General features: G+C 44.6%; 1 protein-coding gene across 2 annotated transcripts; it reads right to left on the bottom strand.

The window, feature by feature from the left end:
• Window positions 1–7360: 7360 nt before the first annotated feature.
• On the bottom strand, window positions 7361–10565 carry LOC147439985 (pentatricopeptide repeat-containing protein At3g53360, mitochondrial-like). 2 transcript variants are annotated; one of them, XM_086485689.1, is made up of 2 exons: window positions 10234–10565; window positions 7361–10080 (listed from the first exon to the last, which is right to left on the bottom strand). In XM_086485689.1, the coding sequence occupies exons 1-2, from the start codon at window positions 10356–10358 to the stop codon at window positions 7704–7706; spliced, it is 2502 nt and encodes an 833-aa protein (XP_086341815.1). In that variant the 5' UTR covers window positions 10359–10565; the 3' UTR covers window positions 7361–7703. The 2 variants fall into 2 exon arrangements, with proteins under 2 accessions (XP_086341815.1, XP_086341816.1); XM_086485690.1 differs by lacking the exon at window positions 10234–10565 and having other exon boundaries at window positions 7361–9849; window positions 9975–10080.
• Between the last annotated feature and the right edge of the window lie 2651 nt (window positions 10566–13216).

The raw sequence follows: 13216 nt of genomic DNA, 5'->3' as shown, positions 1-13216 counted from the left end.
CGCGGACCTTGGCAAAAGCCGTGTCCAAGTCGCACGTATACTCATCGGCTTCAAAAATCTTATCTTTCGTGCTTAGGAAGGGTGGAACCTTCGTAGCACCTTCAATAATCTCAAATGGCGCCTTCCCCGTCGAAGAGTGTATCGTGTTATTGTAGGCTCTCTATGGCGAGAGAGGTCTATGCTATAGATTCCACAAATCTGGTACAATGGTCTAGATGTTGTGAACTTGATGATGACAATATCGACGACAATGGAGACTATGACGATGTCACGTGACACATCCAACCCTATGTGTCCGTGGACAAGCTGCAACATGATCAAGGTTCAGTCAGTCCAGTCGATCTAGATTTAGAAGTGATCTGGCACTTTTGTGAGCCTCTTCGTAGACCGTGCATGCCCAGTCACTTAGTGTAGATGCATATCCTCTGGTTGCAAACAGCATGATCATAAGAATTCCCATCAGAATCCATCAGAATCCTTCAGGGAAATTTTCCAGTGCATTTAGCCTATTTTACCTATTTTTGACATTTTTCACTTATTATTTTTAAGTGACTTTTGTTGGAAAGTAGGTAGCGCAAATTGAGTAAATTTGTATATAAGCAAACCTAGACTAGCACTAATTGGCAAAAGAGGCAACAGGAGCCAAGCTCAGCAGGCAACTTCTCAACAAGACCCCTTGGTGGATTTCAAGCAAAGAAGAACCATCCCCCTAGCCTAGCGTTTTCCTTCCACAGGCATCCGTAGCGTTTTGGATCATCTTCGCCGCCGCTTCAAGCCAGTAGCGTTTTTTAAGAAGATCATCGCCACACATAGCAACTAGCGTTTTTGAGAGCTTCATCACCTAGCGTTTTTGGCAGTATTCAGTAGGCGATTTCAGCAATAGAAAAGACTAGCAAGATTCAGCCTAAACAGCAGCAGATTCAACCCGTTAAGAACCTCAATTTTCAGGTTTAAGGAACCTCAGTTTTCAGCCCTAAACCTGCAGATTTTCAGCGACAAAGATCATCCAGAAACGTTCCCAAAATCAGCGTTTTTCGGCAACAACAGATTTCAGCCCATAGCGTTTTTGGACAGCAGATGAAAGATTGCAGATTTCAGCCCTTACGTCGATCTCGTCGTCACCGTCGTCATCGCCGACCTAGCCTAGACTTGCATCAGTCACATGCATTCACTTTGTACCAGATTGTGCAATCATAAGTAGACCACTCTCGCCGACGAGAGTGGGACCTTCGGAGGAGGGTTTTACAATGTCTCTAGTGTCGTATTCTCTTCTCTCTCTATCTCTCAGTCTCAGTACCTTCATTCACAGTGTCCATTCACTTTGTTTGTGATCATAGCATTCTCTCATTAAGAACGGAAGGCTCTCCCTTCCATAAGAACAAAAGGAACCTTGAGCACAGTTCGGAGCACTCATCTTGAGCAAAGTGCAAACATTCATTCCGCTGCACCTAACATTGGTATCAGAGCTTTGGCAATGTTCTGTATCACTCAAGGAAAGAACCACAAGAATCACAAGAATTTCTTTTGCTTGTTGCGATCGCACGAACCCAAGTTCGCTTGGGCGTGTCGATTCTTAATCGAGTTTTTAAAGAGTGACAGGAATCCCAAGAAAGAAGGGCGTGTCCAGCCTCCCCTTGTGTCTCTTTTCACTCGAGAGCGGACTGTGCACTTAGCGGCCAGCCAATCGACGTGAAGTAGGAAAAAGCAACCTTGGGTGTGAGCGCAAGGCTGCCAAGCGGTGACCCACGGAAAGGAGTAGAATTCGGGTAAAGAGAAGATCCTTCTCAAACACAGATTCCAAGCGAAAGAAAACCTCAAGAACCTCAAGACCCGCAAGAACCCAAGTTCCTTGTGAACTTAAGAACCCAAGACCACAAGAACCCACAAGAACCCACGACTTCAATGTATGGTCATCACTCGAAGCGGAATGGATACTTCTTAGAGGTGATGAGCATGAGAGAGGCGAAGAAGAATTTTCCCCACCGGGAGGTTTTTCCGACCCTCCCCCTTCCCCATCTACGTCAAGAATTGCACTAACTCCTATGGAGGCTTTGGATCAGATGTTTATGGAAAGGAAGTTAGAACGCGAAGCAAGACATGCAAAAGAATTGCAGAAATGGAACGCAGACACGCAGAAAGAAGAGCAGAAAGAAAAACAGAAATGGAGCGCAGACACCAAGAAAGAATGGCAGCCGCCGTCAAAGGAAAGAGCGACCAACACATGAAAGAGTTCTTGCGACTCTTTTCTCAAGCTCAGGCACAGATGCAAGAGATTCGGGAAAAGGAGACTCTCACTCTCTTCTTCTCCAAAGCATGACAAAAAGGATTTGCATGATTGTGAGAAGCATGATGATTTGAATGACAATGATAAGCATGATGATTTGGATGATAATGATGAGCATGATGATTTGCATGATCAAGATGTGATTTCTCACAAGCATGATGATTTGCATGATCAAGATGTGATTTCTCACAAGCATGATGAGTTGCATGAAGAAGATCTGATTGTTCACAAGAAGGATAATGTGTTAGTTGATACTTTCTCTAGTGAAGTTAACCTCATTGCAAAGACGATCAATCACGAAGACCCGATCTTGGCTCTTGAGCCTAGGTCCAAAGAACACTCACAGGAAATAGTATGTGTTCGCATGATCAGTACGCACGCATTGATCGAGTTTTTCATTTGTGATCGTTTCCAGTATTTTCGTCGGCGTCTTTATGTCATAGTTACCCGGAACGCGGAACGGGAACGGCGACGGGATCCCCGCGGAACGGGGGAACGGCTAGGGGTCCAGAACGGGAACAGCGCAGAACGGGAGGTATGAAAAACACCTAAATAGTGCATTTTTTAGCTCCTTGTGTTTAAATACAAGGAGTATTAGAGTGCTTTGACTCTAATACTCACAAAAAACTCGTTTTGAAGACCATTCAACCTTGCTATGACTAGATGATGAGAGAGAGAGAGAGAGAGAGAGAGAGTGAGAGGGAGAGACTCGAGAGAGTGAGAGGGAGAGGGAGAGATTTGAGAGAGTGGGAGGGAGAGGAAGAGAGCTTGAAGGCTTGAAGCCTTGAGCCTTGAGAGAGTGACTCTTGAGAGGGAGAGATCTTGAGAGTGTGAGAGGGAGAGAGCTTGAGCCTTGAGGATTAGCTTGTGGAGAGAAAGGGGGAGGGGGGTGCATTTTATGAGTCCTTGAGGCCTTGCACACTTCAAAAAGAAGCCCAAACTTTTACTTCAATTTTTTCAATTTTTGCCGAATTTGTTTGTAGTCATTGGCTGTTCCAGGGGTATTCCGAAACGTTCCGGGGGCGTTCCGGAACGGCCGTTCCGGTTTGCACTGGCCACCCGGAACGTCAAACGTTCCGGGACATTTCGGAACATTCGGGAAGGGAACTGCCCCCCGGAACGCCGGAACGGGGGCTGGGGGGCGTTCCCCGGTAACTCTGCTTTATGTGATCCCTTTTCCTAGGCATGATATATTGTACGATGAGCACATTTCACTCATGAATGAGCACGGATGTATGCGGATTGTTCATGAAAAGCTGAAAAGTATGTATGTAAGGAAGTCACATTCCATGTCTCTTCCTTTGCATGACACATTTGTAGAAAGAGCACATGAAAGTATGAGCACCAAGCATCCGCATTTCTGTTGTAAATTGCCACAGTTAATTGCTTTAGATCAAAAGAGAAAGATTCGATCTCATTGTTTGTGTGTGTGTGGTGAACGGTTTGGCACTCCGTCTCTTTGTTCATCTACATTGCATGCACAGTCTATTAGGACGACAGGACTTTTTCCACTCACTTTACATGGAATAGATATGTTCATGGTTTTGTGTTGGAAATGGTTTCAGGAATTTTCAGCCATGGAGATTCTTGAAGAAGGAAGAAGCATGACTCTAGACGAAGTTGCAGCATCGAAGGAGCCACAGAAGACTTTGTGTCGCTTTTGACGCGACCTAGAGAAGTAAGCGTTGCAGAACTTTATGAAGTTCAAGTACCGCACGACCCACACATCAGAGTGGGCCGGCGAAGAGTCCCTTCCAGGATTCCGGATGTTATTGGCGATCTCCCTCGACGCCATACAGTTCGGTACCAGTACCTCACTTTGAAAAGGAGGGGATGTCACGTGACACATCCAACCCTAAGTGTCCGTGGACAAGCTACAGCATGATCAGGGTTTAGTCAGTCTAGATTTAGAAGTGATCTAGCACTTTTGTGAGTCTATTCGTAGACCGTGCATGCCCAGTCACTTAGCATAGATGCATATTCTCTGGTTGCACACAGCATGATCATAAGAATTCCCATCAGAATCCTTCAGGGGAATTTTCCAGTGCATTTAGCCTATTTTACCTATTTTTGACATTTTTCACTTATTATTTTTAAGTGACTTTTGGTATATAAGCAAACCTAAACTAGCACTAATTGGCAGAAGAGGCAACAGGAGCCAAGCTCAGCAAGCAACTTCTCAACAAGACCCCTTGGTGGATTTCCTCCAAGCAAAGAAGAACCATCCCCCTAGCCTACCGTTTTCCTTCCACAAGCATCCCTAGCGTTTTGGATCATCTTCGCCGCCACTTCAAGCCAGTAGCGTTTTTGAAGAAGATCATCGCCACACATAATAGCTAGAGTTTTTGAGAGCTTCATCACCTAGCGTTTTTTGGCAGTATTCAGCAGGCGATTTCAGCAGTAGAAAAGACTAGCAAGATTCAGCCTAAAGAGCAGCAGATTCAGCCCGGTAAGAACCTCAGTTTTCAGCCCTAAACCTGCAGATTTTCAGCGACAAAGATCATCAGAAAACAGCCCCAAAATCAGTGTTTTTCGGCAACAGCAGATTTCAGCCCATAGCGTTTTTGGACAGCAGATAAAAGATTGCAGATTTCAGCCCTTAGGTCGGTCTCGTCGTCATCGCCGGCATAGCTTAGACTTGCATCAGTCACATGCATTCACTTTGTACCAGATTGTGCAATCATAAGTAGACCACTCTCGCCGACGAGAGTGGGACCTTTGGAGGAGGGTTTTACAACGTCTCTGGTGTCGTATTCTCTTCTATCTCTATCTCTCAGTCTCAATACCTTCATTCATTGTGTCCATTCACTTTGTTTGTGATCATAGCATTCTCTCATTAAGAACGGAAGGCTCTCCCTTCCATAAGAACAAAAGGAACCTTGAGCACAGTTCGGACTGATAGGGACTGCGATGACGATGACGATGTCGACAATGACGATGATGTCGATGACAACGACGTCAAGGCTGTTGAAAATGCTAGATGCTCTACTGGGGATCTGTTGCTGTGGCGGTACTGCGGCCTAAATTTGCAACTGCTTCGTTGGACTAGGGCTGAAATGCAAAAACGCTGGCTGATTTGGCTGAAATCTGAAAATGGCAGGCTGATCTACTGAATTCGGAAAACGATAGGCTGGATTTGTTGAATTCTAAAAACGCTAGGCTGATTTGGTACTAGTTGGGAAATCTGACGAGGATCTGGAACTAGAGGATGCAGGTTCTCAAGGCTGGAAATTGAAAACGTTGGTGGTGGTGGCTGAAAACGCTAGGATCTGTGGATGCCTGCCTGCTCTGCTGCAGGTGCCTGCCCTTCTGTGTCCTGCTTCTCCTGCTTAGTACTCAATGGTTTCTTTTATAGTTCTTTAGCAATATGCCCTACCTACTTTTCCAACAAAAGTCACTTATTAAGAAATAAGTGAAAAATGTGTACTTTGGCAAAAAGGGTTGTATGCTTTGGAAAATGCTCATGATGGGTATTGGATGTCATGTTAATGATCATGATGTGTGCAATCAGAGGGTATGCAACTATTCTAAGTGCCTAGATATGCACGGCCTACGCACAAGCTCACAAGGGTTCCAGAACACTTCCTAGGCTAACCTGAACCCTAGAACTGGGATAGCTTGTCCACATGCACATAGGGTTAGATGTGCACGTGACAACTTCTTAACAGGGATTCTTATTATTATAGTGACTCTTCAAATTCCAAATCGTAGGGTTTGTTGGGAAGCTTGCCCGACCCAGTCGTGTGCAACTATTTAACCAATCCTTAATGCACCATTAGAAATGAAAGGATCAGTGAAGGAGCCTCTCGAGAACCAGCAGAACTTAGCCCCCGGTGATGATCATCATCACCAGCATTTTCTAGATCAGCCATCAACATCTTTCAACAGCAGCAACGTTTCTTTTTCCCTCGAGATCCCGCCGCAGCACCACAACAGATCAGCCGTAACCTCGTCGCGGTTGTCCTTTCCATCGTGGCCAAGATAGCGTTTTCAGATTTCAATCAAAGCCCACTTAGCATTTTTCAATTTTTAGCCGTCATCATCACCGACTACAATAGTCCAATCCCGTAGCCTCACCGCACTTGCAAGATTCCATCAACATCCATAGCAATGTCAGTTTCAACCTCAAGCATCAGTAGCATTTTTCAGATTTTAGCCATTACTCTCGACATCATCGTCAACATTGTCGTCGTCGCCATCATCGTCGTCGTCGTCAAGCATCACATCATTTAGAATCGTTGTACCAAACTTTACATCATTTAGAACCATTGTACCAAACTTTGTGCAATCTAAAGCAAATACCTCTCTAGCAATAGAGAGGGGGGGCCCTTGGAGGGGGGTTTAAGACCCGACATCTGGCGTCGTCTCTTCTCTCTCTCTCTCTATCACTCTCAGCACTTTCTCTCACAATTTCCACTCTCTTTGTTTTGGTCATTGCACAATCTCTCATTAAGTCAAGGAAGGCTCTCCCTTCCCAACAGTAAGAGCACCCACCGATCACTCATCCTGAGCTTACACCATCATTCACTTCCGCTGCACATTACATATGAAGTCCTATAAATAGGATTTGAGCCTCATTGTGAGACATCTTGTATGATTACCACACTAGAACTCTTGATCCTTGGCAGCTCTGCCCGCACACCCGTACCGGTGTGGGCTTGGTGGTATGGGACACCGGCCCTTGTGGCAAGAGGCTAGCCCGCTTGGCTGCAAGCTCCCAAGCTCAAGGGTGAGCCCGTATTGGCTCTATGGCTAAGAGGTGAGCCTGATGTCCTCTCACTACTTGTGTCTAGGTGTGAGTTTGGCTTGTGTCAAGTCATGTGTGCAGGATGGATTTGGCTGGGGACTAACACTATGGCTGATCTCCTATTGTCGAGGTCTAGGGTGCTGATGATAATGATGATTAAGGCTGAAAAAAGAAAACGCTGGTTGCTATGGCTGAGATCTGCATGTTTTGGAAACGCTAGGACCATTTAGTAAAAGGTGCCTCGATATCCTGCGAAATTCAAGCGACGCATCCAACTAAGTAGAGCCACTCCGAACATTTGAAGACGAGAATGACTGTGAAGGAGCCTCTAGGAGCAATCCAACAATCTATAGAATTTCCTCGCCAGAAGAGGAATTTCACAAGTGGATATTAAGGCACCTTTTACTTCCTTTAGAAGGTACTTTCCCCTGGCTTTCTAAATTAGTTTTCCTTGTCTGTCAATTTTCTGACTTCCAATTTTCATCTTCATTACGTTCTATACATTTGTATTCAGCTTATGAACTACTTTCATTATTGCTTGAGGGCCTTTGGACTCAGTTGTATCAATGTTGTACTGCTCTGGTGCTGGACTTTGAGCATCTCCAAGGAATTTTCGGTAATGGAAATAAGCTCTCTTCGTTTGAGAGAGAGAGAGAGAAAGAGATCATAATTTCATTCCCAATGTAGATCTGACCTTTGATTGGTTAACTTCCTCAAAAAATGTTCAGGTAAGACACCACCCTTGGGTTTTATTGGGTGAGCTTGACGTAGTCGCATAGTTATTTCCATAAGATCCTCCCACATATGGGCATCAGCATAAATGCTCGCCATGAGCACATAGCTAGCAGCATCATTTGGATCCCTCAGAATAATCTGATTAAAGGATCTTCTAGCCAATCCAATGTTGAACAAAGCTTTACAGCGGGACAATAATGACATCCAGCCAACAAGGTCTGGATAAAATGGCATTGAGAGCAGCAGTGCCTCAGCCTCTTCCACAAAGCCAACTCGCCCAAGAAGGTCAACTATGGAATTGTACTCGTCTATTCCTGGTTCTATTCCGTAGTCATTTCTCATGGATGCAAAGTACTCGCAACCTTCTTCAAATACTCCGGCGCCACAGCAAGCACTAAGAAGGCCAAGAAACATCATACGGTCAGGCTTTACAGCTTGTGAAGCCATAGTCTGTAAGCAATGCTGAACTCCATCAAAACGACCGGCATATGCAAATGATGCAATCTTTGTATCCCAAAAAGCAATGTTCTTTCCTGGTGAAAAATCTTCTGAAACTTTACATGAATCAAAACAACTTCCACATTTGGCATACATGTCAATGAGAGCACTCTTGACTTCGTCATCCACACAAACACTTTCAATTAAAAGACCATGTAGTAATCTGCCATATATAATGGCCCCTGCTCTGCTACAACCTTTTAAAATGCCTATGAAGGATGATTTCTCAACATTCATTCCTTTCTGTAACATTTTCCTAAGAAGGCCAACAGCAGCATGGAAATGGCTGTGTTGTACACATGCTGCAATCATCAAGCCCCATGTCACCTCATTCGAGTCCTTCATTGAATTCAAAACAAAGGCCGCCTCTTCTAAACTTCCATGAGTTCCATACATATTCACAAGAGTGCTCCCCAAGGTCAAATCTATTCCTAAACCACCTCTCATCAGCGAATCGTGTAGCACTCTGCCAAGAATCAAGTTCCCTGCTGAAACACACGCTTTTAAGGCACATATCAAAACAGCTCTGTTTGGAAAGAGCTCAACCTGTTGCATTCTTTCGAAATAAAGAAGAGCAAGATCATTCAAGCCATGTTCGGCACACCGAGCAATGATAGTGCTCCATGATACCACATCTTGTTTTGTCATACCATGAAACACTTTGCATGCCTCTCCAATGTATGCACATTTTCCATACATGTCAAGTAGTGTATTGGCAACCACAGTATTGGATTCAAGGCCACACCTCAATACTTGGTCATGTACCAACTTCCCCTGCAGAACAACACCTTCGCTTGCACATGCCTTCAAGACACATGAATATGAGTATCTATCAGGCTTTAGCCCTTTTAACTTCATTTTTTCATAAGATTCCAATGCAGCAAAACTAAACCCATTATCAGCTAAACCTGCAATCCTTATACCCCATGACACAACATCAGGACAAAGCAGGTTATCAAAAACCTTTAATGCATCAACCAGGCAAGAAAGCTTCACATAGAAATCCATGAGCATATTACACACCATCAAGTCTGAATCCAGGCCATTCTTGATTACTTCATAGTGTACAAGCATTCCTTGACTTAAACTGCCTACACAAATACAAGCTTTTAAGATGCACAAAAAGATAGCTCTGTTTGGCTCAAGCCCACTTTCGTTCATTTGTTCAAAAAGCTTAAATGTGGAACAAGCATCACCACTCTCCGCATAACCTGCAAGAAGTGCTCCCCATGACACAATACTCTTGTGTTGCAGCCTATCAAAAACACAACGAGCGTCCTCTAAGCTACCACACTTAGCATACATGTCAATAAGAGAGTTGGTAAAAGCACTGGACACCAGTTCATGCCTTATGAATTGGGCATGCATCTCCCTTCCTTGTGCCAAATCACCAACACCCGCACAAGCTTTTACAACACACAAAAATGTGACAACATCGGGTATTGTGCCCACCTGTTGCATTTTACGGAAAAATCCAAGGGCCTTTCTTCCATCCCCAAGCTGGATATGAGCTGAGATGATAGCATTCCATGTGTAAACAGTTGGTTCTTTGACCTTGTGAAAGGCTTCACTTGCACTTGAAAGACTGCCACATGAAGCAAAAAGGCGGATGAGATGATCCCCAAGAAAAGACACTGATTGTAATCCATTTTTTCGCATAAGATACTGAACTTGCCCTCCAATTTCCAGGTCTTTCTTGGCAATGCATACCTTTAGAAGATGGCGTATAGCGTTTAGTGAGACAGTATACCCATGCAGCTGCGTTGCAAGCACCACTTTGAGAGCTTTGCTGAGCCGCCCAATGTCACAAAGTTTTCTACAAAACGTAGGGTGTGAAAATGGATGAGAGAAATAAGAAACGCAGAGAAATAAGTTGCTGACACGATTGAAATGTTCGTGACAAAGATTCAGTAAGGCAAAGCATTGAATTATTTCCAATCTTATCACATAACAACAATCGTATGCATACCTCACATGCGCCTCTGTGTTGCATGGCAGGTAGCAGCAGGCCGCATGGCATCTTCTCAGAGGAAAGTCCAGCCAATAAAGAGATTCGTGTAGGCAGGATGAAGAACGGCGCTTGGCTATCTTCATAGTTCACAGGAATTCTAACCCTTATCTTCCTCCCCCTCCTCCTCATCATCATCATCATCATCGTCCTCTTCGCCGCCGCGATCAAGCGCCATGTCCTCGTCCACCTGACTACCCTTGAGACTAAGTGACACCCATATTAGAGCCGAGTCGCACACAATGTGAGTAGGGGGAAGAGAGGGATTCAGGTCGCACCCAACGGTAGAATATCAAAGGTCGAAATTGATAGAAAATATTGGGCCATTTTGATTGGGGGAGATGGTTCGAGAAACAAGGAGAAGCGAGAGTCTACAGAAAAATAGTGTATCCCCTCCCTTTCTCGTAGCTCTAACAGAATTGTAGCAGGGCTTCTACAACCGAGGCAGAGAAAGTGGCTTTACTAAGCTTGGGTAATTGCTTCATCCCACTCCCCCCATTCACACAGGGTGCGACTCAGCTCTTAAATGCGGGGTGGAGTAATGGGATCAAGTGTCGGGGCTTGGGGACGGAATCTCGAGGCGCACTAAACCTGGCCAACGGGAAAAACGAGGTGCACCGTCAAAAAGATGAGGCGTATTAAACATGACCAACGAAAAAAACGAGGCACGACGGAGCGATTTGAATCTGAGACCTGGTCGTCCGGGTTTAGGGTCACATAGGCTAACCACCTCACCCGCGTACGCATTGTGTATCCACAGCCGTTTTTACAACATTATATTATAAGTTAACATGGATTACCCAGGCTGTCCAGGTTTAGTGCATGTTCAGGTTTAGTTTTTTATTTGATTTTTGCGGCTGCGATCTTCTCAGCTTTCACGCGTGAGCTTCTCCTCCTTTGATCCCATTGTCTCCCCCTCTTCAATATGGGTGTTACTTAGTCCTGAGGCCTGACTACGCTTCACTTTCGCGACTCTGTTAACCGTAGGTATTTTTCTCAGTGCCATACCATTGTCATTGTCACTGACAATGTCATTACTGACATTGTGTGCTTCTAGGTAGCGGCATAGGCAAAGGCTGTGTTCAGACTGCACCGCGGCCTCTTCTTGCACTTTTCCAAGTGGCACGGGCATGGGAGGGTGGGGGATTGTGGGCCATAGATCTGGAATGCGGGTACCCTAGATTACTTTTGTAAAAGTAATCTAGGGTACCCGTGTTTTGAAAATAATCTGGGTACCCCCTTTTCCGGGTGTGGGTTTTGAACCTGTGACCTCACCCATGAAACATACCCCAACCACTACGCCATGCACGTGTTCTGAAACGTGGGGGCCCTAATTTACTTAAAACATGTATGCAAAAGGGTGATAGCCAAAAGTAATCTAGGGTACCTTAGATTACAAAGTAATCCGCCACCCAGATCTACGGCCCACTATCCCTTGGTCGTAGATCCCACCCTCCCATGCCCGTGCCACTTAGTCCCAAGGCTTTTCCACCCTCGAAAAACCTCTTCCGTAGGTCTGCCCACTCTTCGAATTCACACAAATCCCGGACGTCAACTGTGCATGCACGCATAGAGACAAACACTCACGTACATTGAATCGCTGTCGATGGAAGCGGTAGTGCATGAGCGGGGTGGGCATGCTGGAAGGCTGCACTTGGGCTTGAGTCAGCATGCCACGAGGGCATGGTGGGTAGAGCAGGCTACACAGTGTGAATGAGAGCCTTAACAGCACTCGCTCTCATTGGTTGGAGCTCCCATAAAACATGGTGGGCAGGGCCTTGTGAACCCGGTTTAATATAGCCTATCAAATCTTGTACACATTTTTTAGGTTATTTTTTAGGCTTTGTAAGCAGTCAAGAGCTCTCTCTCTCTCTCTCTCTCTCTCTCTCTCTCTCTCTCTCTCTCACACACACACACACACACACACACACACACACAGAGAATCCAATACCGCCGTCTGTGCGTCAGTGTCAACTTTGTTTGATTTAATTTTGAAAAAATTACCAAAATACCTCTCTAATTTGTGGAAATTCCCAAAATACCCCCAATAGTTTGTCATAAATTCCCAAAATGCCCTTCAAATATTCCAAAATTTCCAAAATACCCCTGGTTGTAGGATTAAATTTCTCTAAAGATGAAAAAAAGTGTAGCTTTTCATAAGAAGACTGATTGTCTATCAATACAAGATGCTAAAACTAAAACTTAAGTAGGTTATGTACGCTTTGGAGATGAATTGCTTCATTATTTTTAGACATAATTGCCTTTTTTGGAGAGGTAATTTGTGTGAAATTATATTCTAAGCACTAAGAAACGGATCTCAATTGTCAAAAAAGAATAATGATTAGAAAATATTGAACAATCCAACCAAAATAGATAAAGGGTATTTTGGGAATTTCCACAAATTAGAAGAGTATTTTGGTAATTTTTCCTTTAATTTTTTTGGCACCATGTGCTAAGAGTCATGTTGCGCGGCCCTCAGCTCTATCTACCACGGGGTGGAGGTGGATGGGATCAATGGTGCGCATCAAAAGGGGGCACCATCGTTCAATCCCATGCGTTGATCTAGTCTTGGGATAAAAACTAAACTTGGAATTCAGAAATTAGTTCTTATCTTGAGATTAGTTTTAATCCCAAATATTTGTGTTTTGACTTATAACGCCATGGCCTCGCATTCATTGCAAGAAATGCACACGAGTGTACCGGTTAGGGCTACTACAAACGGATACAAGGAGACTCTGCAAAATACCATAATAGCACACAGTAAGACATAAAGAAACAAATCCGCATACCTGACGAATCGCACAAATCCATAATCGAGCTAAACACGAACTGAGGGAGACAGAGAGCGGGAGAGAGCAAGAGAGTACTTGCAGATGTACCTCGTAGAGGAGAGTGTTACACCGGCACAGTGAGAGAGAAGAGAGGAGAGGAGAGAAGAATGACA

This window comes from Adiantum capillus-veneris, chromosome 16 (genome assembly GCF_014529385.1).
Source record: "Adiantum capillus-veneris isolate H3 chromosome 16, ASM1452938v2, whole genome shotgun sequence".
NCBI lineage: Eukaryota > Viridiplantae > Streptophyta > Polypodiopsida > Polypodiales > Pteridaceae > Adiantum > Adiantum capillus-veneris.
Note: the sequence above shows the minus strand (reverse complement) of the source record. Positions and strands in the feature narration are given on the sequence as shown.